At 36.8% G+C, this 26556-nt stretch overlaps 1 protein-coding gene across 5 annotated transcripts in view; it reads left to right on the top strand.

Annotated features, from left to right (window-relative positions):
• The window catches only part of ETV1 (ETS variant transcription factor 1), a 94128-nt gene extending 84036 nt beyond the window's left edge, over positions 1-10092 (top strand). For all 5 annotated transcript variants that reach the window (XM_007104894.2, XM_055085021.1, XM_007104892.3 and 2 more), the window contains 2 exons: positions 4811-4912; positions 9772-10092. In XM_007104894.2, coding sequence (XP_007104956.1) covers positions 4811-4912; positions 9772-9993 — 324 coding nt within the window. In that variant the 3' untranslated portion in view covers positions 9994-10092. The remainder of the gene's footprint in view (positions 1-4810; positions 4913-9771) is intronic.
• Positions 10093-26556: the final 16464 nt, after the last annotated feature.

Genomic DNA, 26556 nt, shown 5'->3' with positions numbered 1-26556 from the left:
GGAATAAAGTTTAAAATGTCACCATACCTAAGGAGACTCTGGATAGAGATAATACAGGTAAATGGAACACCTTTCATTCTGTTCAGCTGTCTTACTTCTTCCAACCCTCCCCCATGCACATACCAATGGAGTGTTTTCCTGAAAAACCTCTCAGTTCAATTTTTATTCTTCCCAGGACTAACTTTAGGCTTAAGCCTACTATTTTTTTTTTTTTCTTTTTTTGGTTGCGGCGCATGGGATCTTTGTTGAGGCATGCAGGATCTTTTCATTACTGGGCGGTCTCTTCGTTGCCGTGCTCGAGCTTCTCTCTAGTTGTGGCATGCAGGTTTTCTCTCTCTCATGGAGGTGCATGAGCTCAATAGCTGTGGCACACGGGCTCAGTTGCCCCACGGCATGTGGGATCTTAGTTCCCCAACCAGGGATCGAACCCACGTCCCCTTCATTGGCAGGCAGATTCCTTACCACTGGACCACTGGGGAAGTCCCAAGCCTACTATTATTATTACAACATAACCTACCGAATAGCATTTTGGACCTCAAAAGAAAGGTGACTTGTATATGAAATGTTTGTGTCTTATTAAAGATGCTTTCTCTGCTGCTGTTAAAATTGACTTCAGTTTACGTTAGCTGAGAAAGCAATGGAAGACTTTTAGCTAACATGCCTATGACTGATCATATTGGCTATAGGATCTAAACACCTCAGAAAAGTCGAAAAATTCAGAGAGATATCCGGCTATTTTTTAACTCAAAGAGATTAGTTTCACGTAGACTAGACATCTACAACCTAGACTAGGCTAATGGCCCTATACATCTTGCATTTTCTGCTCTATGAGACCATGTATTTAATCATAATCAGATAACGTGTCCTAATTGGATATCCAGAAGATAAGGTGACATTACTTATTACGATTTAAGAGATTATCCGATTCGAATATGTATTAAATAAAGTATGAAATCAGAGGAGATGGTTAGCAGAATTAAGTGTACTCCAGGTTACATCAATATGCTGGTAGCATTTGAGGGCTCAAGTTAAATCAGAAATTCAAAGTATCCATTATTGAGTAAATGGCTAAATGTTTGGGTGTTTGAATTTTGTACTGCATCTAAAACTTAATTTAGCTGTCAAAAAAAATTCATTTTTTATGTAGGTGTACTTAAATGATGTAAGTGAAAGAACCGCAAAAATGTGAAGCACTAAAAATTGAGACTAGAAACACTTAATGTAAAGTAATTTGAAAGCCCTTTAACATGATGGGAACGTGTGCTCTTCACCTCATGAAAGATGTTAATAATCTCTGCAAGAGTTGGTTCATGCTAGAACTGAGGACATTCAACAGGGATTTATATCAATTACTTCCATCCATCTGTGATTAAAATAAAGTGAGCAGAAACAGAATTTATATTTTTGCCATCTATCTGTTAAGATAAGGGAAATGACTGAATTATGTCAGTGATTATTGATCCACTCAATAAGTGTAAAAATACTTAGGCACGTGATTAAGTTCTTTATATAGCAATTGTTGATTTTTAAGCTGATCATGTTTGAACAAGTAGAATAAGAGACTTGACCAGGGGACCCTTAAGTTACATCAAATTGTGAATCTCTGTGATTTTTTTTTTTTTTTTAATGCTGGGAAGGAATACAATTACTTCTGTTCCATACAACAAACCAACATTTAGACACCTTTTCTGTATCAGACTCAGAAAGTAAAAAAGGACAAAGGAATTGAGTCAGCCTAACTCCCTGACAATTGTGCAATAAGCACTCAATGTCTCCTAAGGCCCTTTGTTCAAAATGAAACATTCCATTTCTGATTGCTGCATTGCTCACTGCTACAATTGCTTCCATCAGGCAGTGACTGTGCTGCTTATGTTTAAATTTCTTCTTTGGAAAATGTTTGTGAAATTTCTTTAGTCCCTGTGGCCCACGGTCACCCTCTTCTTTCAACTACACAGCAGTTAATTGAGGGCCTGTGACAGCACAGCTCATGAAAGGTGGCTCTGAAGCCATCCTTGTTGGAATTACTCATGAGTTCCACTTTTTATATTTCCTCTTGCAGTTTAAAATGATACTGAGTGAGGCCGCAGTCTTGCGCTGATTATCTGCTCAGTGTGTTTGGATAACTTTAGCAAGCACATAATCTTTAACATCTCTCTTTTCGAGATATTTGAGATAATGGAATGTTATTTTTTAATTAATCATGGGTTCTGGGGAATTGTTCCAGGGAACAGTTATTGACATAGTGAAGCATCTGCAGGATGCAGAGTAGAAGTCTTCTGATAATATTCAAGCTTGTTGAGCTGGAAGAGTTATCAAGAAGTCTAATAGCCAGGCCCTGATTGTGGTTTCTAGGTTTACTATTGCATACTCAAGCATGATTTTAAAAAAATAAATTGAATAATAATTGAACGATTGCGTTTTCCTGTTTAATTCATTTGGTGATAAGGGTAAATGCTAGAGTGCTATAGAGATCTTTTCACTCTCCTCATTAACAGCCAAAGTTTTCTTTTGAAAGAGTGTTAAAAGGAAGTTACTGGAAGTATTGCCACCATCGTACCCACTCCATGTTGAAAATGGTACCTTGGCTTTTTTTTTTTTTTTTAACATCTTTATTGGAGTATATTTGCTTTACAATGGTGTGTTAGTCTTCCCACTAGCTATATGTTTTACATTTGGTACCTTGGCTTTTAGTGGCGCTGGATATAGTGGTGATTGATGGGTCATACGTGAGGGCTGAATGGACTTTCTTAGTTGTTGGATGGTCTAACCTATCTTGGAAATTATTTATGTTATCTGTTAATTTTAAGTTTCAATGTTTTAAAAAATTTTTATCATGATAGTAACACAACATGGGATCTATCTTCTTATCAAATTTTTACACGTTCAATCCAGTATCATTAACTATAGGAGCAGTGTTGTACAACAGATTTCTGTATCTTATTCCTTCATCTTGCACAACTTGTCTGCATCTCCCAGGCATATGAGTATGTCCCATTTCCCTCAACTTTATAATGAATGTGATATTGAAACAGCTCTAGGAATAAATTTGATTGTTTTAAAATGTCTACTGATACCCATGGTGCTGAGAATTAACTGGCATCATAAAAGTCAAACTCTGCTTATGCTATTAAAAAAACATCTTTCTCTCCCCAAAGACTTCCACTGTGTTGTCTTGAAGTTTGTTGCAGGTATTTTACTTTCTAGGTGCCTCCTGGTGAGCCTCTAGAAAAGTATCATTTACAAATGCATAAGTGTTCAGAAATTGTTGTTCAATTTCAGGAGATACTAATAATTTATTTTCACATCCCCTCCAGGTTCGCAGGCTGTTCAGTTGTCATGTCTATTAAAGATTCACTGATGTCCATTGTTAGCTTTTTAAAAGACATTTTATTTAGAAATTATTGCTTTCACTTCTTATTGCCATCCGCCCATTTTGCTATTGCTTAGAACATTTACATTAAAATGAAGTTTATCTTTGGAACATTAAGATGTACCTGTCACAGTGACTCTGTTTTGATATATAGTCACGTCCCTGTGACGTTACATCTCTCTGTTCTTAAAAAATTATACTGATATATGTGACTAAATTACATTGTATCTTCATTCAGGACGTAGGAATTAGTGAGAGAGAAAATAGCAAGGATCAGTGTTTTTAAAAGAGAAAAAAAAAAACCCTGGAGAAAGGTTATTGCTAATGAAGTAGAGAGAGACAGCATGATCTCTTTGCAAAGCATTCTGTTTTTTTAGTATATTACACATAGCAACAACTTGGAATTCTGTGAACATGAAGGAAAACTCTAACCCTATTTAAAAATGCTCTCTCAGGGTTACCTAGGTATGCATGGCAGCTGCAATTTCTGCTCAGATGAAGCAAAAGTGGAAGTTAATGCGAAGGTGACTTTAGCTGGGGTCACAGAAGCAGGCCGCCCTGTTCGGGATAATGCTGCAGCTAGCCAGGGTAGTGGTCAGGTAGGGGATACAGATATGTTGAGGAAGGAGGTTTTGCTGAAGCTCTGTTCAAGAATTCTCTCTCTTTGCCAGAAAAGTTGCTCCTCCAAAGCCACATTATAAAAAGCTCGGAGATTGTTCACTAAACAACAAAAGCGGATATTCTGCTTTAGAGATTTTAGTCTGTGGACTCATATACATGGTGACCTCCTTATTTTTAGCATCTGATTACTGTTCTTTAAATGAATGCTTAATTCCCCAGTGTAGTATTGGCTACAATTTTATTCTGATGCTGCTTCAGGCAATAAAAATTATTTCCAGTTCAGCTTACTAATTGGTATACTGTTTCCTCTGCTGTACACACTGTGCCACTTGTTCACTCTTTTATTCAATGTCATGCAGGATATCTGTTTTCCTTTGGTTTATCATAACCTCAAAAACACCTTTGCAAAGAGATCACAAAGCCGCTCTTGATCTATAGATTTTATCTGAAAAGAAAAAAATAAGAAGGAAAAAACAGACAGGGTACCTCAGAATGCGAAGCAAGCCTCATTTTGGTGAACTGCAGCCTGTTCATTACCATTGTAAATACATTCCCTTATTTCCATTTAATTTTGTATCTAAAACAGTAGTGACAAAGAATTCTATTGTGATGCTTCAGAATGATCACCGAAGGCCTGGTTTAAAAAGCAAACCAGGACACAGGATATGCAGATCATGATAGCTTTTGTGTCTTTACTTATGTTTTTGATTTGGATGTGTTTTAGAGTGTTTGGAAGTAATTAATGAATTAACTAATTTTTATGAGATACGTTGATAAGTTTATACTTAACACTACAAGGTAATTCTGTTTTGGTGGCAGGTGGCCCGGCGTTGGGGCATTCAGAAAAACAGGCCAGCTATGAACTATGATAAACTTAGCCGTTCACTCCGCTATTATTATGAGAAAGGAATCATGCAAAAGGTGAGCAGCTAATACAGCATTAAAATTCATTGAAATGTTGCACATTCATCTGCATGTCATACTTCAAAGCCACGTATCATTACACTGCTGAAGCAAGGTTTTCGCCCACTTTAACATATGCTTAGCTGTTTGTTTTGCTATTACAAGCCTTTCTGTTTATAAATTCATGGGCATTATAGACAAGTGTGTAATAATATCATATACAAAGTAGTAGACTTTCTGGAAGTCACCACTTTCCTGTGTTTGGTAGAAAAACTGTTGTTTTAGTACTAATATGGCAAGCATATATCCCCAGAAGTTGTTGATATTTTGCTACATTCTCCACAAGTATATAATTTTGAATACTAGCTGAATTGTTACCTTTTCCCTCTTGTTCTGATTCTTAAAACATTCAGAACATTGCTTGTTCTCATTCTGAAAAACATTTTTTCTTGGCTGATTTCATTACTTGACCGCTTAGCATCTTAAACTGTTGATTAAAAATAAGTATTTGATTTTATTTCATTGGTATAATGAAGTTAAATTTATTTTATTTCAAATGAGTGTCTCTTAATATTTCCAGGGAGCTTTTTTAAAAGGTGTGAGATAAAACAAATGAATTACACCTAGAACAAAATATAAAATTTTTGAAGAATAAATGAATAAATAAAGATAAAACATTTGGGTATTTGTTATTGTTACATCCTTCAGCCTTGCATGCATATTCGATCTAGTAGTCTTGACTGTGAACAACGTTTAGGATTTATTCATCGTGAATATTACATTATAGTTTTATTATGCGTCCTTTGTTCATTTGGGCGGGGGGGACACAGACGTATATCACAGATTGTGGCATAGTTTTATGTCACCATGGTTCTGCCAAGAAAAACTAGACCAGTTGGTCCATGAAACTTACTAGAAGACAGGGAAACAGCATCATTGAGTTTTCTAGACCAAAGGGAATCTGTGCTCTGGAGTTGGCCAGCCTGGAAGTTAGAACTTTGAAGATCCTTAAAAGATAAGGCTGAATTAGATTCTTAATTGCTTCCTATTTCCCTGAATCTCACCTTCAAAATGTAAAACCAGTTACTATCTGCTCTGTCTTCTCCGTCTCAACCCTGGAGTCTTTTTTAATTCCTCCCTTTCTCTCATCCACCACTCCCATTTGCAGCCAACCCCTTTCAGATACATCCCATTCTTTTCACTTTCATCAACATCTTCCTAATTGGGCACGTCAAGTGGGCTGGCACAGTAGGTGCTCTGCAGGTCCCCTGGACAGTGTTACACAAAATGCAGTCATGACTTTGGTTTGCATGCTACTACCTTCTCATTAGATCACCTTTTTTGAACAGATTCTTCTGCTACTAAGCAGTGGTATTCTTACCTTGTGAAGCTGCTGTGATTATTAAATGAAATAATGTACTTGAGACATTTGCACTGTACCTGGTGCAAAAGTCTGCAACAAATGGTAGCTGTGAATGCATCTCACACCCTGAAGCCAAGGCATATTTAGCTTGTGTGTCTTGACCAGTAAGTCCCTTACTAAATGGAGCAGTCACAGAGAGCTAAAAAGTATCATAAAATGTCTAATCATACCTCAGGTTTTAGACACGGTGTTTGAGGGGGTATCTGTAGGATGACATGTCTGGTCTTAAATATTCTCAAAGGTGTTCAAACTTAGCTTATTACTGATACCACCACTTCCATGTTCCTATTTATTTATCCAGTTATCACATATCCTATTTATTTACCTCTTACTTTAATAAATTAATAAGGCAAGATGCTATCAAATAGTCAAATGACAGCATAGATGTTGAAAAAACAAAGAAAAATGTTGTGGCTCCTCCCTTTTTTTCTATTAGGCTGTAATTGCCAAAGGAAACTATTAGCAACTATTTATTTGTCAGCTAATCTAGGAGAGCAAAATGTACCTCACAGGCCTTTAGGGTATTACATATGATATAAGGAAAAACAGATCGTTTAAAGGTGAAAAATGCAAAAATTGAAGTCTACTTATAACTAGCACAACAAACAAGACTTTGAACAATTTTTACAGACATACATATACTTATTCTTCCTTCCACGTGTTGAGCCGTTCTACTTGCTACTTTCTGACACACCTGTGACTCTCTCATTGCTTCACTCTTTTTAGAATGTCCTGCCATCTTATCTTTACCTGTTAACATAATGGTTAAGTAAGTTCTAGTATAGTCATTCAGAGGAAAATTAGGCAGTCCTTTAAAAAAAAAAAAAAAAACAACTCTGATGTAGAATTATATATTTTAATGTATGGGGAAAGTGTTTACCTGACCACGCTTGTTCATGAACTTAAAACTCTGTGTGTATGTGGTGTATGTAAAAGAAAATAAAATGGAGAGATTAGAGAAGAAAATAAAACCCAAGTGGATCTAAACATCAAAGAAACCCTGATTATTTTAGTAGCTATGAAAGAAATAAGAAATGAAGTAATGATCATTATACCTTATAGACAGTACATGTATGAATTTCAAAATTTAGAAATGATGGGAAAAGTATATACAAACATTTAAGCATTGGTTATTTCTGGTTGATCTAATCAGATTATTATCTCTTCTGGCTTAATCTGTAATTTAAAATTTTCTTCCAATATCCCTGTATTACTTCTGAAATTTTAAAAGTTAACACATAATTTAAATAGCTAGTCTTTCAAAATTCATGTTTTATCTATCTAAGCCTTGCAATTTGTGTATACTGAATGTATAGCATTTTCCATATTGTAACTGAATAACAGAAGACGTTCTGTCCCTTGGTTGGTTATCAGCCCTTGTTCTAAACTTTGTGACATTTAACACAGTCCAGTAATTATAGTAGTAGCCCTAAATGTATTTACTGTAAGGAAAATAAAACAGTGAGTCAAGGCAGAGTCCTTAAGAGGTTTTATAATCTTGATTGCATATTATACATTTTAATTCCCCACAGTGATTTAGCAAATCATTTCTAATTATAACCAATAGCAACAGGTTGTACAAAAACACTTCCAGTATCCTAAAGCAAATGCCTCCTTCTCAGCGGCTGCAGACAAAACAGAGCAGGTTATTAAATGCCTTGAGGTATGCAGGCCATTTATTTTATTTTTATTCTCAAAGTGCTTTGAACAAAGAAAAAAGGGAAACGAGGATTTAGTATAGTTAAGCTTTGTTTCTGATATGGTCTATTTTTACTTTTATGGCAGTTTCACCATTTCACCTTTACGAACTTAATTTCCTTTTTATAAAGGACTAAAGTGAATAAATTTATGCCAGACTCCTCTGTTTGCCATGCCCTGTGCTAGAGACTTCCATCTTAGTCTTGCAGCAGGCTTTCCGAGAAGCCATTCCTGACTCCATTTCACAAAAAAAAGGGGAACTGGGGGCAGTTTAAGAAACATGTCCAAATTCATAAAAACTTAAGTCTTGGCTGTTTTCAAGCCTAGGGATATTCAGAGTATTTGAATTCTCTAAATTGATTCTTCTTACAGGGTAAAAAAAATCCAGGGCAAAAAACATTCTAAATCTGAGTCCAGAACAGCAGTGCTCTTTGGCAATTTTTTTTTTCCTTCCCAAACATGCACAGATAGTTTATAAACTATGAACTCACCATACCCCCACGTCACACAGCAAGTAGCAGAGGAGTTGAGTAATTTTCACCTTTCTAAAATTACTGAACTCTACATACACACAAAAAGTTACTGCCAAACTTAATACAAAGAACTGTATTCATCCACTCCCGCCCTGCCCAACCCCCCTGGGTTTTTGAGAAGCTCAGCATTGTCTATTAATGGCAGCGGGGGCAGGGCTGTATTTGTTCCACTCAATTGTTTATAATTTCCTAGAGAAGCATTACTCTTCAAAATTTAAGTTTGGGACATGTTATTTCCTACAAATTACGCCACTTCTCCTTTATTTCAGGCAGCTGTCACATTTCTTTTTTTCATTTCCTCCCTATGCGTTTTGTATTTTAAATTCCTTTCACTTTTTTACACCTCTTACTTCAATTTGACACTTTATATACATCCTTAACTTCTGTCTAAGGCATCTTGCTTTCATTTTTAAAAGTGATGTACCCAGGATAATGCTGCCCTCTTGATCCATCTTTCGTTTAAATAAGGCTATGTATCTTTTTTTTTTCAAGTGAGAATATACAGTGCAAAAGAAAAAAAAAATAAAGAAGAAAAGAACAGTTCACCCTGCGAATCAGTGAATCACTAGTCTAGTCTTATTAGGAACACAATACATTTTTCTTCTAAGGTTTGGAAGTTTAGTTTTTCTACAGTTTCAGAAATATAATGTTAAGAGGGAGACACTACACTTTAAAGGCCTGGTTTTTTATAAGTACTATAGATACTACCTTTTCAAACAGAGGGGAAAAAATTGTAATGTGAAGATGCCTGCATGAAATCATTGATTTTGTTTTTTTCCCCAAATAGCAATGTAAGTTTACATTTACATGAAAACAAGCAAACTGCTAAGCTTTCTAGCTATATCTGGAATGAATGTAATTATTACTCAAGATCAACATTTTGCATTTCCCTCGATTGAACCATAGTTTATCCCACAAAGTGAGGATTTTTTTTCTATCTGTTAATAGTTAATTGCTTCTTCTTTTGTTATTCATCCTTTCTGGAGTATTAAATCATGTTTTTGTTTATTTCTTTCTCTACCCTTCCAATCTGGGATGGTGAAGATGAGTTGTTGTTTTTTTTTAAGCTGAGATGTAGTTGACATAACAACCTCACATTAGTTTCAGGTGTACAACACAACGATTGGATATTTGTATCTCTTGTGAAATGCTCACCACGCTAAGTCTAGTTACCATCCGGCACTGCACATAAGGATGGGATTTCTCTTCCATGTTTCCCTTAGGTGGCTGGAGAGAGATACGTCTACAAATTTGTATGTGATCCAGAAGCCCTCTTCTCCATGGCCTTTCCAGATAATCAGCGCCCACTGCTGAAGACAGACATGGAGCGTCATATCAACGAAGAGGACACGGTGCCTCTGTCCCACTTTGACGAGAGCATGGCCTATATGCCAGAAGGGGGCTGCTGCAACCCTCACCCCTATAACGAAGGCTACGTGTATTAACACAAGTGACAGTCAAGGGCCTCCTCGCGCTTCTCCTCTTTTGCAAGATGCAGAGAATCTCTGAATTCTCTTCAATCTTTGTCTGATTTTTGTTGTTTGTATTTTATTTTTAAATAATAATACACAAAAAGGGGCTTTTCCTGTTGCATTATTCTATGGTCTGCCATGGACTGTGCACTTTATTTGAGGGTGGGTGGGAGTAATCTAAACATTTATTCTGTGTAACAGGAAGGTAATGGGTCAATGGGAGGGGGGGATTGGGGGATTACTTTTTACTTAGGCTTGGGATGGGGTCCTACAGGTTTTAAGTATGATGAAGCTCTATCATGTTGATTTGATTTCATAACAACCTAGAAAATGTTCATTTCCTCTGGGTGTCTATAGTACACAGTTAATTCACATTGTGTAAATATCCACTTGGAGGCTATTTGCCTTGGGCATTTTCCCCTATCATTTCTGAGTCTCTGCAAGGTGTACAAAAAAAAAACTACTGTAAAAGGCAGTTTAATTGTTAGAAATGACTGTTTTTGCACCTCTTGTAAAAAGGTATCTAGAGATTGCATTTGCTGCTTTTTGTTTCATTTTGCTTTATATATGACTCATAGAGGATAACCATAAAATGGGTAATTCTCTCTGAAGTTGAGTAATCACCATGACTGTAAATGAGGGGCACAATTTTGGACTCTGGCTCCAAACTGAGTCACAGGCCAGTAGCAGTATACGTATCTGGTGCCACCTTGCTCTTTAGATACAAATCATACTGTTGTTAAAGTATTTTGAAGCTCATTTCAGTTAAATAATGATATTTTTCATGGTCCTTTGAGATCTTCATTTAAATGTTAAATCTGGGATCACAAAGAAGCAAAAACTATCTGTCTCCTTTCGCTTCCTTCAGTACATAAAAACATTATTTAATCAATAAGAATTAACTGTACTAAATCACATAATATGCTGTTCTAGATACAGCAAGCACTCCTTAAGAAAAATATCCAATACACTAAATAGGTACTATAGTAATTTTTAGACATGGTACCCATTGATATGCATTTAAACCTTTTACTGCTGTGTTATGTTGAAACATATATAAATATTAGATAATGCTAATGCTTCTGCTGCTGTCTTTTCTGTAATATTCTCTTTCATGCTGAATTTACTATGACCATTTATAAGCAATGCAGTTAACTACAGATAGTATTTCAGGACAAAATAGATGACTCGAACCATTTATTGCTTACAAAATAGCTTATGCCATGCTATGCTATAAGCAGCTTTTATGCACATTGACAAAATGAAGAGTAAGCTTCAGCTTGCTAAGGGAAACTGTGGAAAATTTTGTAACTTTTGGTGAAATGGAAAATTCTTTACAAACTGTCAAAGAATATGAGGAAGTTGCTGTATGACATAGTGCTGGCACCGGTACTATCCATCATCTTGTTTTGGACACTCGTGTAAATGTGATTGGATTGCTTGAAAGAAGATTTAAAGATTTAAAGTTTCAAAGGTTTTTGTTTGGGTTTTGTTTTGCATTTGGAGAAAATACTGAAAGCAGGGTATAACAAAACCATAAGTAAATGGTGTTACAGTATCTCTGAAGAGCTTGCTAAAATGATTCAAGCAAGAAACACGAATTTTGTTCAATCCATCAATATCCCAGAGGAACAGAAATTTTTAAAGAGTCAATGGCAAAATTTTTAAAAAGTCCTAAACACAAAGCCAAAATCGACTTATAAAAGCTTTTCATGATGAACACAGGAAAAATTGTTGAAAGATGATCTCCTGGCTACCCATTTTCCAACATGACATGGATCACAACTCATGTCTTTAAATTGAACAGTTATTGGGAAACCCACATACCATAATCAATACTACTCACATTTAATCCTACACACACACACACACACACACACACACACACACACACACAACATATTCTAATTTCAACATATCTATGTAACCTGTGATTTCAATGCTTCTTCTACATTTACATTATATAGCATTAGGCCCGTTATGGGCTAATAAATATGCCTTAAAAATCAGAACTTTTTCCCCCCACTTTGCTCATGTGGCCATTTACAGCACGTAGAATAAAAACAGATTTTAAAATATTAGCTAAAGTTTTACTGGAAGGAGAATTGACACATTTGGAGAAATTGAAGGAGAAATTGAAAGTGGGTCCTTAAAATATGATCTAAATGAAAATGATATTGAGTGTTCTTTTTTTTCTCTCGTTTTCTTTTATTGTTTTAAAACTTCTAGTTTGACAGTGAGGAAATTGGGCTATGAGTTATTTTAAGGAATCAAGGAAGAATTTGTATTGATTATATAATATTTAAGGACAAAATTATATATTTTGCTGTTTACGGTAGTAACTCACTGAATGAAGTAAGTAATTGGCCAACATTAAGTATATTTCTCATACAGAAGGATTCAAGACATTGCATTATAAACTCTTGGGAAATGTATCTAAATTTTTTTTTTGGTTCTGTTCTTATTCTCCTTTTTGTTTGGTTGTATTTTTATTTTCAGATAGATTAATAAATCTGGCAGCTGATTTCTGCAAGATTCTTGTGTTTTGAATTTCTAATTGAATTGGCTATTCAAACATAGAAATCAACAACATAACATTTTCCTTCAACCTGGTAAAGGAAACTAAAAGAATTATCTCCCCTCATGTTTGCTGCCTTTTGATGCTATACCCAACAGACTAATTACAACAAAGAATGTCACCTCTCCAATAACTAATGAAAGATGATTTTCTTTAAGTTATGCCTATAAAAATACTTAAAAATAAAAATTCACACAGCTGACAGTGCAGACCAGTTTTCTCAAATTATAGAAAGTTCTTGGGGGTCACTTAATTGAAATTCCTTTTTATAGGTTTTTATCAGTTTCCTGTAGATGCTATAACAAATTACCACAAATTTAATAATTTAAAGCAACACAAATTTATCCTCTTTTAGTTCTAGAGATCAGAAGTCCAAAATGAGTCTAAAGGGGCTAAAATCAAGGTGTCTGTAGGGCTGGTTCCTTCTGGAGGGAAGAATCCCATCCTTACTTCTACTTTTAGAAGCTATTGTCATTTCTGGCTCCTGGCTCCTGGCTTCCTCACTCCAACCTCTGCTTCTGTGGTCACATCTCTTTTTCCTCTACTGTAGTCAAATCTTCCTCGGCCTATCTCTTATAAGGATATCTGTGATTACATTTAGGGTCTACCCAGATAACCCAGGATAATCTCCCCAGCTCAAGATCTTTAACTTAATCACATCTTTGACGTCCCTTTTGCCAGGTAAGTTATCATTCACAGCGATCAGGACACAGGTAAGGGGCATGGAGGAAAAGGGGTGGCTGTTATTCAGCTTACCACACAGATGAAGACACTGTGTATTAAAAATGCCGATTGACTTACGTATGGACAAAAATGTTCTATTGATGGATCTAGGGTGAGAAATTACTGAAGAACATTTTTGTTTACCATTGAGATGGTCTCACTTTACTCTGCATAAAAGGTAATGAAAGCATTCTATGTTAAAGTTCACCTACTCCACTAAAGCATCTGATAATCACATAGAGCTTTTAGCTTTTATTTAATTCCCCCACATGTAAAAATTATGTAATGAGAGAAAAAAATAGTGTGTTAATTACAGAGTTATAGCATAGTTAATTATGTTATCTAAGTCAGATTTTTTTTTTTTTTTTTTTTGGTGGTACGCGGGCCTCTCACTGTTGTGGCCTCTCCCGTTGTGGAGCACAGGCTCCAGACGTGCAGGCTCAGCGGTCATGGCTCACGGGCCCAGCCGCTCCGCGGCATGTGGGATCTTCCCGGACCGGGGCACGAACCTGTGTCCCCTGCATCGGCAGGCGGACTCTCAACCACTGCGCCACCAGGGAAGCCCAGTCAGATTTTTTTTAAATATAAATTTCATTTGGTGCTAGTATGAGTTGTTACTATACAACCTTGACATCTACAAGTTATTACTGTTTAAGAAAGAATGGTATATAGAATATGTTTGTTACTCAAAAGAGCAATTTCAAAATATGAGTCAACATGTTGATATGACAAGGAAAGAAATCTATAACCAGATGTTTTAGCATTTGGCCAGATCATAGGTGCTTCTAAAATGAATGTTCTATCAGGCAGCATTTTCAGAGCCTATAACGACAAAACATTACAGAGGGGAAGACCATTTGAATGTTTCCTACTTGGTATCTTAAGAGAAAAACTGAAATTTGAAAATAAATGAGTGAGCTATTTTCCGGTAGCAGTTTGATATGAGGAAGGGGAAAAATAGAATTGTAAGAAAAAAATAAAGATGGGTAAAAATAATAGAAGGAAGTTAAAGAAGGCAAATGAACATATTGAGCAATTGTTATAAGAATTACATAAAAGCCAAGTTTCCATAAGATATCAGTGTTGGACATGATAGTGAAGAATTTGGCTCAGTTTACTCAGAGCTCAACTAGTACATACTTTTAGGACTTAGCTTTTTTTTTTTTCTTTTTTTAATAGACTCCTTTAGAAAGATTTATTTATTAAAAAAAATTTTATGGAAAAATATAGTTTAAGAAGAGGAGAATTTGATCAGAGTAGTGGATGCCTTTACTGAAAAATATTGACGATTTTAGAATGTTCCATTAGAAGTATACATAGAATAGCTGTGGTTTATAAACTCATATGTAAGATAGGGTTGTTTTTTTTCTTTTTCTTTTTGCATATAGACTCCAATATTCTTATTTAGTTCCATCCTAAAATTATGTTTCTATGGAGAAGAAATTTTCAATTCACTTGGATGTATTAAAATTATACTTATGGTTTGAGAAAACATTCCATGAAGTTTATGTGATAATAGCAAATAAACATGCTTAAAATTTAAATCTAAAATAAAAGCCCAGAAACTGAAAATATTGCACTATTGTGATCACTCTGGGAGGTGGCACATGTAAAACTGATAAATATCATCTAAGTTGTTGACTTGCTTTGAATCATTTTAATCATTTAATTTATGACCAGTGTACTTGAGTAGTGTTTTGCCCTCCTGTCACTTCCCACGTGTTATTCTTTTTCTGGTAATTTAGGTCCCAGGACACCTGATAAATATTTTTCTAGTACTGTGTTCTAATCTTTTTCAATACATACATTGTTTCACTTAATCTGTTCAGCAACTATATCAGGAAGAAATTTTGGGAAAGGAACTATCTAAATTATTTCAGTGACTCCCATGTGCCAGCCAGCGTGCATGCTTGACAGATGTGACTGCTTCCATCACTGATTGGCTTTGAGGAGAAGCTGAGGCTAAAGACAAAACCAGAATGTCACTGTGTTCAAAATGTCATGTGACCACAGGCAAATTCATAAACGCTTTTTTTTTTTTTTTTTTGGTAACCTGGACCTAGCTACTTTCATGATTTAAATTTTAAATAACTTAAAAATGTATGTAAGTCTCTCCTCAGCTCTGAGAGGGACCCGGCGGCTGTGCAGGCCCCGGGGGACAGCGCTGTAGGGGCAGGGGGCAGAGTTGGCCAGCAAAGCTCTGGAACTCCTCATCGCCAGAGTAGTTCAGGTAGCGCTGGAGGCGAGGGTGGTCACCGGGGCCCAGAAAGCCGGGGTGGGCCTGGCAGAGGAGCAGTGATGGAAGCAGCTGCCGCTGGTCCCAAAGGTGAGCGGGCACCACGTGCCCTAGGACTTGGTGGAGATGCAGCACCCGCGGCTGTAGGGCCTGGAAGTGGACTGCCGGTGTTCACACTCACAGTGCCTTTCCGACCCGCCCTGGGGGTGGGGGCAGACATGCCCTGCAGATCTATGATCCCAGATGCCTAATGCCACCAAGGCATGATTCATAAGGAATATACAGTGAATGGCAGTGCCCTGGCTATTAGATGGACTGCTGAAGACCTTGTCCTCTTCCGGATTTCCATCAACTCCTTCCTGGATCAGCTTTCCCTGGTGATTCGGAATATTTGGAGCTTTGGGCCCCTGCCTCCCCAAAGGCTAGGCGGAGGAAAGGGGGCTGAGGCCTAACCTTGTGTCCCCTACTAGGCAAGGCATAGGGAATTCAAACTTAGAGTAATTGCCACTTTGTTATTGGGGTTTAATTTTTTGCCTCTGCTGGCCCTTGGTATCTCTTGGTTCACTTGTTTTGTTTCCCGGCAGCTTGAGGAATGGGATGCTTCAATGTTTATTACTGCAGAAAATAAAACTTAGCTACTAAAAAAGAAAAAAATTATGTAACAGTGACTCACATTTTGCTGAAACAGTCTTATTTAAAATGTATTTCTTTAAACATCTTTGATTAGTCTTTATAGAAAAATCTGAAAAAGAAATCAAGTACTACTTAAACAATAGCAGTATCATAACATGAATTTTTTTTGAGTCTTTAAGCATTTAGAAATCAAAATTATTGAAGTACAACTTTGGTTTTTCCACTGGAGAAGGATACAGCTTAATGATCCCCAAAGAGACAGATCAACTTCTTCAGAATGTTGTAAACACTGCCCCCATGACTTAACGCTATTAGACATGACTTCTGAAAGTAAAAGATTCCCCAGAAAACTTTTAAAGCGTGGCAGATTTGAAGTCACGTGATTCAGAAGAAGCAACAAATGAATTTTTAAAGTAGAAAGTAGAACTGAAATTACAGCAACTATTTTCCAAAGAAATCTTAATTTTTAAAAACTATCACATTGTTTTAGAGGGGACTATGACCTCTTATGTACGTTTAAATTTTCTGAACAGCCAGTAAAACTATTTGTCCTATAGAAAATTTAATGTGAATTTAATTGACAGAAGACAAATACGGCACAAAAAGATGGGGAGAAAATAAGATAATGCATGTGGCATTACATTTAAAAATTTATTTATTTATTTATTTTCTTATTTATTTTTTTGGCTGTGTCAGGTCTTAGCTGCCGCACGCGGGATCTTTCGTTGCGGCATGCAGGCTTCTCTGTAGTTGTGGTGTGCTGGCTCCAGGGCGTGTGGGCTCTGTAGTTTGCAGCATGTAGGCTCTCTCGCTGAGGCGTGAGCTCAGTAGTTGTGGCATGGGCTTAGTTGGCCCATGGCATGTGGGATCTTAGTTCCCCAACCAGGGATCGAACCTGCGTCCCCCTGCATTGGAAGGCGGATTCTTTACCACTGGACCACCAGGGAAGTCCTGACATTACATCTTAAACTGCAAAATGCTCTCCTACTTTTAATACTTGAGAAATATTTTACTTGATATTTTAAAATATTAAATTCTTTAAATTTTTTCTATTTAAAAAAGTTGTAGTAAAATATACGTAACATAAAACTTGCCATTTTAACCATTTTTAAGTGTCTGCTTCAGTGGCATTAATTACATTCTCAGTGTTGAGCAACCATCACCACTAGTATTTCCAATCCATTTAGATTATTTTATTCTTAAAGTATTTTAAAAAAATACTATAGGAGATACTTTGTTATATATTAGAATTAGAAATGTAAAAAATGCAACCTTATGCTTTCTAATAATTCACATTACTTGTAGTTCCTTTATTAATAGGTTGGCCTTGATTTCATACTGTAGTTTAATAGTGTTATTAAAGAAAAAAAAAGAACTTTATGTATAAACACTATTTCTACAAAGTCCCAATGATTGCAGAGGAAAAAAGTTCATTTAGATAAGGAGCTTACTGGATGTTTTGAAAATAACTCAGATATTTACATCTATGTTAACAAATAAAAACAGCCCAGAACCTTAAAATAAACTACATCAAACAGAGAACTGATCTTTTGCACTCTGTTTCTTTAGTTTGAATGGACAGATTTGATTAACATATCATAAAGACACAAACATACTGAAGCTATGCTCTTTAATACAGTGATAATTTCAGGTAACATTTTTTTTAGGAAAAAATTCCCAAACAGAAACGTGAGATTTAATAAAAGTACTGAGTTAATGTGAAATCAGGTTAACAAGATACATTGGGCATCACGCCACCACCCCCTCACCAAACACTAAGAACTTGCTAAATTAAAACAGAAATTGAATATTTTTCTGTGACTTTTCAAATCTCATATATTCCTTTCAAAATCTGTCCCCTGAAATATGGTGCTTAATCACAAGGTGACTTGTTTATAATCATTCACTTATAGAGTAAATTTTGGTTTATTATTGAAAGCACAGCATCTGAAGAGATAAGAGTCTATTATTTTTTTCCTCAGGTATATAATACCAGGACCAAATGTGATAACATTCCAAATTTGTTTGTTGATTTTTGTCTGTTTCATGAAGAGCTTGCTTTGCAGGTGTAACAACTAACCCATAAAATTGCCATTTCAATTATTTCATATGCCAACATTTGAAATTCACCATCACGAAAATTATGAAGGACTTCCCTGGTGGTCCGGTAGTAAAGAAGCCACCTTACAATGCAGGGGACGCAGGTTTGATCCCTGGTCAGGGAACTAAGATCCCACATGCGGCGGGGCAACTAAGCCCACGCCCCACAACTAACACACCTGAACGAGAACCCACGTGCCTTGGAGCCTGCGCACCACAACTAGAGAAGAGAAAATCCTCACACCACAACTAGAGAGAAGCCCACGCACCACAATGAAGAGCCCGTGTGCCACAACTAAGACCCCATGCAGCCAAAAATAAATAATAAATAAATCTTTTTTAAAAGTTAGGAAATAGAATCAACCGAAAAAAAGAATTCTTCCCTAGAATTTACTGTTTAGTTATTTTCATAAAAATTTGTGATCATGCAGAAATTCTGAGGCAGTTTTCCAAAACCAAAACAAGGAGAAATATGAAAATAAATATTTGGATAATTTAGATCTCAAAAGAGAAATACATTGCTCACTAATTTATTCATTGAGTGAGTATTAATTCACTCATATTAGAACAAACTTTGGATTATTCATTTCAATTTGTTCTTTGTTGGGAAATCCATTGATTTCATCCCTCAAAAATCCCCAATTATGAATCTTCTACAAATTGGTCTTAAACATTGCTATAAATTCAGTTGATTGTGTACTTACTGCATCCAAATTAAGTTACCCCACCCCATAAGTAGACTCTATGGAAGATGTAGTAGATTTATAAAAGTGATCCCTGCCCTCAAACTACATAAGACTAACCCACGTGAATCTAACCCACACTTAGAGAACTATATATATCAATTAGGCTGAAATAATCCATTATTTAGTGCATAAAGTCTGTGGAAAAGGAGTATGGTAACGAAGTGGCCTTTAAAATGCTAGTGACAGTGGGAAGCAGGGATACTTCTATTCAAATATAATGAGTGTTTCAGGTCAATCATGCCATGCCTGTTGCTATAAAATGAAGCATTCAATTAATCACTATGTGCACGTCTATGTGGCCCATCATGGAGAAGAATGCTGAACATTTCACTAAAAATCAAGGCAGGGCAGACTACTGACTCATTAACTTCCAGACTGTCTTGACCCTGAGAATGCTGACTAAAAGCATTTATCAAATGCCCACTTGCTGTGTATGTGTACAGCCTAGTAGCAAGAAATAATCATCAATCTATTCAGGTCACTATTACTGAAATCAAAGATTACCAACTACCGTTCCATTCTTGCATTACTTTACTCAAGATTCAGAGCCCAGGAGAGAGAACCCAAGGGTTTGCCCTTTGTGTCCTCACCCTCTGCCGGTAAAAGGGCATGGAATCTTACAGTCCCATCAAGCCCTTGCATGCTGGATGAGAAGTAATTCCCTCAAGTAACTGGCATAAACAAGAAGTGGAATTGCCGGCTGGGTGTTCAGTCTTTCTCAAAGTCCCTAAAAATAATATTCCATCTTCAGAATGGGAAAACTGCTGAATATAGAATGTCCTTTTTGTTCTTCCATTTCAAGAGTATTTTGATTCCTATAGGTCCTTAAAGCCTGCTGACATGGTAATGTGCATAAAAGCAGCAGTGATTAGCAAGAACTGGACGTATTTACCAAGTTCTAGAAGAGTAATCTAAGAGGAATAATGATGAGAACAAACCAATATGCATATAGGATATATACTATATTAGTTCACTGGGGCTGCCGTAACAAAGTAGCACCAACAGGGTGGTTTGAGCAGCAGAAATGTATTATCTCAAGTTCTGAGACTAGACCTCCAAAATCAAGGTTGTGGCAGGGTTGGTATCTTCCATGGGGCTCAATCTGTTGCAGGTCCCTCTCCTTGGCTTCTAGCTGTTCTTCTTTTTCCCATTTCTCTTCATATCGTCTTTCCCCTGCATCTGCCTCTGTGTTCACTTTCTCCTTTTCAGGATACTGGTCATATTGGGTTAGGGCTCACCCTAATGACCTCACTTTAACTTAACGTCTGTAAAGACCCTGAAAGCATGGTTAAATCCATTTCACCTGCCTTTACTAATCAAGGCCATTTTAAGATTTGCATGCCCTCCAAGCCGCAGGTAGCCTAAACAAGAAGTTGTTTGCCTGAGTTGTTTTCTAGGAACTTGGTGTCAGCTGCCTCTAAATCAATCTGAATCTAAGACTGGTTAGGACCACCGACCTTCCAACTGGGCATGCGCTAGCGTCCTCTCGGTGACCTGAACTGGCAGAGGCCTGTAGCTTAGTTACGCCTGCGCAGAACCACACACCTTCCTCCAATCACCTTTCCCCATGCTCCGCAGGCCTCAAACCTCCCTGCTTTCTTATTTGTTATCCCATCGGTACCTTGAGCCCCTTGCCTTCAGGGAAGGCGGAAGGCGGCTTTGGGATTCGTTTTCTTGTTCCACGCTGGGCTGTCTTGCGAGTAAACCCTCTCTTCTCTGCAAACCTCGGTGCCTCAGCGCTTTGACTTGACAGGTAAGACGAACCTGGCTCGGTAGCAATCTCATCTCCAAGTAAGGTCACTTTCAGACCTGTTGCAGTTAGAACTTCACGTTTCTTTTGGGGGGAGAACACAATTCAACCCGTAGCAAGTTATGGTCAAGCGAAAGTGAAAGAATCCATTAAAATGAAGTTATTATCCATTACATATGAGATTTAAGCTTAAGAGAGAAATTACAACTGTATCTTTCCTATATTACATGACTAATGTGGATAAAGATATTGCATAAATATAACCAAGTCATTGCCCTTTATTTTCAATGAGGATGTTCAAAATAAATTTTATTTTCATCGTCCTCTTGTCCCTCTACCAGTGAACACTTCCTAAAAAAATGTTATAGGAGAATAGAAGTAAAGGGATTACTCACATAATAAAATGAAAATCTAATAAGAAATTGTAGGGGGACTTTCCTGGCGATCCAGTGGTTAAGACTCTGTGCTTCCAGTGCAGGGGGTGTGGGTTCGGTCCCTGGTCGGGGAACTTAAGATCCCACATGCTGCAAGGTGCAGGCAAAAAAAAAAAAAAAAGAAATTGTAGGGCTGATAAATGGGAAAAATAAGTAATACGAAAGTAAAAGAAAAAAAGTGGTACCCTAAAAAAATTAGGTTGTTGTTTCTGTTTTCTGGTTTTTAAGACATAGAAACTTGCTATGTGCTAGGAGAAAAATCTATGAACAAAAACACTATAAACTTTTCTAGGCTAAAATGAGAAGTTAGAGGAGGAAATTTGCGTTGAGCACTACTTATAATTTAAGCACCATTGAGCAATAAGCAGCCTGGGTTTACACAGAGCAAATCATGCCAAACAAACCTGATTGCTTTTTTTATTGAATTACAAGATTAGTGGATGAATGCAAAGTGGGAGATGTAATACATTTGGATTTTAGCAAAACATTTGATACAGCGTCTCATGAACTCTGAAATGAATTCAGAGAGTCAGGAATATTAACACTGAGGTAAGGAATAGAAATTAAATGAAGGATTGCAAAGAAAAAGAAGTCATAATCAACCATGATATGGCAGCCTGGGAACACATCATTATAGGTACTACAGCGATCACAGGATTTATTCAGTCCATATTAACATTCATACAGCTTTCTCAGACTTGATAAAAAGAAATGGAATAAGGATTCAGAATGCACCCCATGATTTCAGGCCGTATGTATAGTCAATCCAGATTTGGGGGAAGGAGAAAATAGACTTAGCCTCAAACGTTTTTGATGTCTTTAAAAATAGTTATTTGTATCACTGGATCATTTAATTAATGCTCCAAGATTTTGTTGTGATGCTGTTATTTGATCCCTTTTCTGTGTCTCAAGATGAGCCAGTTTTTTACATCATCCATAGTTTTACGTAGGGTAAGTCATACTGTACTTTAGTGTAAGTCTGCCTGGCCTTATACTAAAGATCAATGAAGAAGATAACAAGCTCTCTCGGTTGCCCGACTTTTTAGCGTTCAGGAGACTTAAATCCCACCACCGTGTGTGGACTTCACGTTAGATACCGCCCTCAAGGTGCAAGTTAAAAGGATACCTAATTAAGTAAATAGGAAGGAGTAGAAGCATTCCAATGAAATTCGCAGTTGATAGCTAAATTGGGAGGTGCTGCTAAAAGCAGTGAGACCAGTAAAATTACAGCTGGTGTCCTGGCACAGCTGAGAGATGTGTATGTCAAATGCAAAGCGCAAGAGTCGCTTGGAAAGGAGAAAAACATTCAGCAGAAATGCCGGAGGCGACAGGAAGCAGCAACTTGCATGTGAGTTTACAATGTCAGATATCACCCAAGAGATGTAGCAGAATGTTTGATCTATTAGATGAGTTTGAAAAAGATTCATCAGTTTCTAATATAATGCTAAAGTCCCTTCTGGAAGACTGAGTTTATTCCCTTTGGAAACATCCTTTTCCAGAATAACAAAAAGGTACAGAGGGAAATCAGAGCATAGCAACAAAAAATGAGTATGAAGTGGCAGGATAGTCTCACAATGAAAGATCAAAATGTGTATAGTATTGTTAAAAGGAAAAGGAATTACACAGTTAATCTGCAGATGTATAATAATATCTGTTAAGGTGAGTAGCAAAAGAGAATCAGTATTTTATAAAGAGCAGGAAAACAGTTGAAAAAACAGAATAAATTTATAACCACATTAATAAAAAATTAAAATCTTGAGAAGGGGAGACACTATATATCTGAGAAAGTCTTCAAATTTCACCCTTTGATTAAATAATTGACTTGAATATGCCAAAAAGTTAGAAATGCAATGGCTTTCTTTTTGGTTATCAATTTTTTAAATTGAAGTATAGTTGATTTACAGTGTTGTGTTAATTTCTGCTGTACAGCAGAGTGATTCAGTTATACATATATAAATATACATACATTCTTTTTTTCATATTCTTTTCCATTATGGTTTATCATAGGATACTGAATATTGTTTTCTGTGCTATATAGTAGGACCTTGTTGTTTATCCATTCACTATATAATAGTTTACATCTGCTGATCCTCAACCTCCCACTCCATCCCTTCCCCAACCCCTTCCCCCTTGGCAATCACAAGTCTGTTCTTTATGTCCTTGATTCTGTTTCTGTTTCGCAGATACATTCATTTGTGTCATATTTTATTTATTTATTTTTTTAACATCTTTATTGGAGTATAATTGCTTTACAATGGTGTGTTAGTTTTCTGCTTTATAACAAAGTGAATCAGTTATACATATACACATGTTCCCATATCTCTTCCCTCTTGCATCTCCCTCCCTGTGTCATATTTTAGATTCCACATATAAGTGATATCATATGGTATTTGTCCTTCTGACTTCATTTAGTATAATAATCTCTAGTTGCACCCTTGTTGCTACAAATGGCATTATTTCCTTCTTTTTTTATAGCTGAGTAGTATTCCATTGTATATATGTACCACATCTTCTTTATCCATTCATCTGCCGACTGACATTTAGTTTGTTTCTACGTCTTGGCTATTGTGAATAGTGCTGCTATGAATACAGGGGTTCATGTATCTTTTTGGATTAGAGTTTTGTCTGGATATATGCGTAAGAGTGGGATTGCTGGGTCACATGGTAGCTCTATTTTTCGTTTTCTAAGGAACCTCCATACTGTTCTCTATCGTGGCTGTATCAATTTACATTCCCACCAACAGTGCAGGAGAGTTCCCTTTTCTCCACACTCTCTCCAGCATGTATTGTTTGTAGACTTTTTAATGATGGCCATTCTGACCGGTGTGAGGTGATAGCTCCTTGTAGTTTTGATTTGCATTTCTCTAATAATTAGTGATGTTGACCATTTTTTCATGTGCCTATTGTCCATTTGTGTTTCTTTGGAGAAATGTCTGTTTAGATCTTCTGCCCATTTTTCGATTGGGTTGTTTTTTTGTTGGTGAGTTGTATGAGTTGTTTGTACATTTTGGAAATTAAGCCCTTGTCAGTCTCATCATTTGCAAACATTTTTCCCATTTTGTAGGTTGTCTTTTCGTTTTGTGTATGGTTTCCTTTGCTGTGCAAAAGCTTGTAAGTTTGGTTAGGTCTCAAAACTACAATGAGGTATCATCTCACACTGGTCAGAATGGCCATCAGCAAAAAATCTACAAACAATAAATGCTGAAGAGGGTGTGGAGAAAAGGGAACCCTCTTGCACTGTTGATGGGAATGTAAATTGATATAGCCACTATGGAGAACAGTATGGAGGTTCCTTAAAAAACTTCAAATAGAACTACCATACGACCCAGCAATCCCACTACTGGGCATATAGCCTGAGAAAACCATAATTCCAAAAGAGTCAAGAAGATGTGGCACATATATACAATGGAATATTACTCAGCCATAAAAAGAAACGAAATTGAGTTATTTGTAGTGAGGTGGATGGACCTAGAGTCTGTCATACAGAGTGAAGTAAGTTAGAAAGAGAATAATAAATACCATATGCTAATACATATATATGGAATCTAAAAAAATAAATGGTTCTGAAAAACCTAGGGGCAGGACAGGAATAAAGATACAGACGTAGAGAATGGACTTGAGGACACGGGGAGGGGGAAGGGTAAGCTGGGACAAAGTGACAGAGTAGCATAGACATATATACACTACCAAATGTAAAACAGTTAGTGGGAAGCAGCTGTATAACACAGGGAGATCAGCTCTGTGCTTTGTGACCACCTAGAAGGGTGGGATAGGGAGGGTGGGAGGGAGACGCAAGAGGGGGGGATATGGGGATATATGTGTACGTGTAGCTGATTCACTTCACTATACAGCAGAAACACAAAATTGTAAAGCAATTATATTCCAATAAAGATGCTAAAAAATTTTTTTTATTTCTATTGCCTTGGGAGACTGACCTAAGAAAACATTGGTATGATTTATGTCAGAGTATGTTTTGCCTATGTTGTCTTTTAGGAGTTATATGGTGTCATATCTTATTATGACGTCATATCTTATAAGTCTTTAAGCCATTTTGAGTTAATTTTTGTATATGGTGAGAGGGAGTGTTCTTTATTTATTTACATGCGGCTGTCCAACTTTCTCAACACCACTTGCTGAAGACACTGTTTTTTCTCCATTGTATGTTCTTGTCTCTTTTGTCGAAGATTAATTGACCGTAGGTGTGTGGGTGTATTTCTCGGCTCTCTATTCTTTTACATTGATCCATATGTCTGTTTTTGTACCAATACCACGCTGTTTTGATTACTGTAGAGAAATGCAATGGCTTTCTGAACAAGGGTTTGCCAAGAACTTAAGAATTTTCTTGACAAACTCAGAGATTCAATAACTTATTTGAATAAAAATTCAAATTCAAATACACATTTTTCATATATCCATTATGACCATAACTATTGGATCTGCATGTCCCTCCCTCCCTCCCTTCCTTTCTCCCTTTCTCTCTCCCTCCCTCCCCCTCCCTCCTCTCTCTCTCTTTTGGTATGATTAACCTGCATGTTTTTAAGTGGTTTGTGTGCTACCCTGTTTCTCAACCAGAACACTGGGCATTTGGGGCAGACAATTCTTGAGCAAGACTCCCGTGCATTATAGGATGTTATAGGATGTATGGCATCTGCAACCCCCAGACACTACATGCCAGTAGGTCGAACACTGGGCATTTGGGGCAGACAATTCTTGACAATTCTTGAGGAACACTCCCGTGCATTATAGGATGTATGGCATCTGCAACCCCCAGACACTACATGCCAGTAGGTCCTCCAGCAGCGATAACAGTCAAACCCTTACACACACACACACATTTCTAAGTTCCCCTAATGTCACCCTCTATCCCAGAAAAGTTCAAAAAAGTTTTAAGCACACTCACCATAGCAAGCTCATTAATTAAGGTTTCCATATTTAGGTTTATTGTCATACCTGCTTGGGGAATTCAGGGGTCAGTGTCACAAGAACCTTGTATCAGTCAGGATATATTAGCTTGTGTTAAGTGGCTTACAAAAACAAAGTTTATTTTTCTGTCTACATATCCACCATAGGTCAGCTGCAGTCCTGTCTCAGACTTTGTTTTGATACTGCAGTCGTAAGGCAGAACATTGATGGTTGTTATGGCATAGGGAAAAAGAACATGGTAACCAGCTTCTGCTCTGAAGTTACACTAGCTCTTCAGTTCATACTCATTGGCCGAAGGGTGTCACTTGCCCATGCTTGAGTTCCAGAGAATGGGGGATATACAACTCTCCTGCTGGGAGGGGCATTTAATATGAGTAAACAAACCATCTTTGGCTCTTAATATTCTTTTTGAA

This window comes from Physeter macrocephalus, chromosome 5 (assembly GCF_002837175.3).
Source record: "Physeter macrocephalus isolate SW-GA chromosome 5, ASM283717v5, whole genome shotgun sequence".
NCBI classification, from domain to species: Eukaryota; Metazoa; Chordata; class Mammalia; order Artiodactyla; family Physeteridae; genus Physeter; species Physeter macrocephalus.
Note: the sequence above shows the minus strand (reverse complement) of the source record. Positions and strands in the feature narration are given on the sequence as shown.